This window comes from Colobus angolensis, unplaced genomic scaffold, assembly GCF_000951035.1.
Source record: "Colobus angolensis palliatus isolate OR3802 unplaced genomic scaffold, Cang.pa_1.0 Scaffold559, whole genome shotgun sequence".
Taxonomy (NCBI): Eukaryota; Metazoa; Chordata; class Mammalia; order Primates; family Cercopithecidae; genus Colobus; species Colobus angolensis.
The window spans coordinates 684909-686927 of NW_012119143.1; the positions used below are offsets into that span (position 1 = coordinate 684909).

At 41.8% G+C, this 2019-nt stretch overlaps 1 protein-coding gene across 1 annotated transcript in view; it reads right to left on the minus strand.

The window, feature by feature from the left end:
• The window catches only part of LOC105525766 (neutrophil defensin 4-like), a 20252-nt gene extending 19080 nt beyond the window's left edge, over window positions 1-1172 (minus strand). Inside the window, exons 1-2 of the mRNA XM_011961512.1 lie at window positions 965-1172; window positions 5-12 (exon numbers count right to left, since the gene is read on the minus strand). Of these exons, the coding sequence (XP_011816902.1) occupies window positions 5-12; window positions 965-1136 (180 nt within the window). The 5' untranslated portion in view covers window positions 1137-1172. The remainder of the gene's footprint in view (window positions 1-4; window positions 13-964) is intronic.
• Between the last annotated feature and the right edge of the window lie 847 nt (window positions 1173-2019).

A 2019-nucleotide genomic window follows, 5' to 3' on the forward strand; every position in this document is an offset into this window, starting at 1 on the left:
TTGCCTGAGAACCTGTGGAAAGAAGAGAGGGTCAGGCACAGGGAGGGAGGTGGGGAAAAGGACAGGCAGAGCGAGACTAACTGAGATAGTCTAAATAAGAGACACTGTATCAGTCATGTTAGGATGGAGAAAATTCATGTCTTTGTCATAAATGACAAGAAATTGTACTAGCTATATGTTAGTCATGCAAGATCATAGCTCTTTCTCCATCTGAGTCTATCCAGGACATGTTTATTACCTGCTCCCTGGTAAAACAATATACCTCTCAACCTCAGGGTTACCTACTCTTCATTCTGCTTAGTCCATAGCCCTAATCTTGACCTCCATGTATGATCTCCATGTCCTAACAAGGCTCCCTAATGCAACTGGATCAGTTTCTGAGATGCTGCATTGTGCATGCTCATGTCATGGACTCGAATACTTTGGTGCTCATGGAGTCTTTAAAAACCTTCCAAATTCAAATTCTTCATTCCCTCTCTCTCTCTTTTTCCTTAAACATTTTACTTATTTCCTTATTTTAATTGACAAATAATTATTGTGTATATGTATAAGGCACAATATGATGTTTGGATCTAAGTATGTATTGCAGAAAGATTTAATGAAGCCTGTTAGCCTACATTGCAACACACCCATAGGTACCTCTCTAGGTTCTAAAAGCTTTACCAATGGACAAAGTAAAATATTCTCTCTATAACTAAGTCTACCCATTCAGACCTACAAATAATTAGTCAGTGTAGCTCTTTCTATCTTAAAAGTAGCAAATTTCACAGAAATTTCTTGAAACTAAAAGTCTTAGAAGAAAGAAAATCTTTTAGATGTGTTCGGTTCTCACTGATTAACTTAGAGATGAGAAAATCAAGGTCCAGGAAGATTAAGTAAAGTCACTCAAGTGAGGTAGACTTTTCCACACTGGACGCCAGAGCCTGTCTCTGTTTTGCAGATCTGCAACATTGATGTGTCCTACCTGAGGGTCTAAGAGTTGAGAGTCCATTTTCTTCAAAGGAGACAGCAAGGTCCTGGTCTTCTTCCCCAGGCTGCTCCTGGGTTGCGGTGTCATCAGCTGTTTCCTGGAGTGATTCAGCCTGGGCCTGCAGGGCCACCAGGAGAATGGCAGCAAGGATGGCGAGGGTCCTCATGGCTGGGGTCACCTGGAGGAGGGAGAGCAGGTGTGGATGTGTGGAGAGTGAGGAGTGAGCCTGGATTTATAGCTGTGCTGGGAGAAGGCCTGAGACAGAGGCTAGAGTGAGAGGAGGTGGGCATGTGATTGGGAGGGAAGGGATGCCTTCGCCCTCAAGATCCCTTTGATGCTCCTCTTTCTCCCGGCTTTCATCACAGAGTGAGTCTGTATGCTTAATGCCTCTTCTTGATCCAAGCTGTTAATGATGATAAGGACATTACTATCCTGTTTCCCATCTGCTTGAGTATTTACTTTTATATATTCAGAGAAGAAAAACAACAGTGCTTTCATTCAATAAATTTGGGGATCAAATGCCTCTTGTTTTCCGAAGATGATCCCTGGTACTCTCTGGATGACTCTCTGGGGTCAGACCTGGGTCCCAGTGGAGTAGAGAGTTAATCCATTGCAGGATTCAGGGATATTACTAACCTCATGTAGGAGGCGTTTGAGATCTTAAGGTGAGTAGTGTCCTGCCGAGGCCAGTGTGGACAGGACAATGACCTTATCAGCTATAGGGGAAATGAGTTCAGTAGAAGAGTAGGCCAAGTTTATCAGATGAAAATCAAAATTCAGATTTAGTTGAAGAAGTTGGTGTGATCTGAATGCATCATATACAATATGTAGCAGGTACTTCTCTCCACTTGGAGGAATATCAAAGTAATTTAGGTGTCTACAACCCCTTTCTGAGATTTTTTATTTTATTTTTATTTTGTAGTTCTAGAAAATTTTAAATCATACACAAGGAACAACATTCAAATGGTAGAAGAAGTAACGAGCTCTCATTTCTACCCCCAGGGCTTCAATTCTGACCCAGGAAACCATCACTATTAACAGTTATTCAT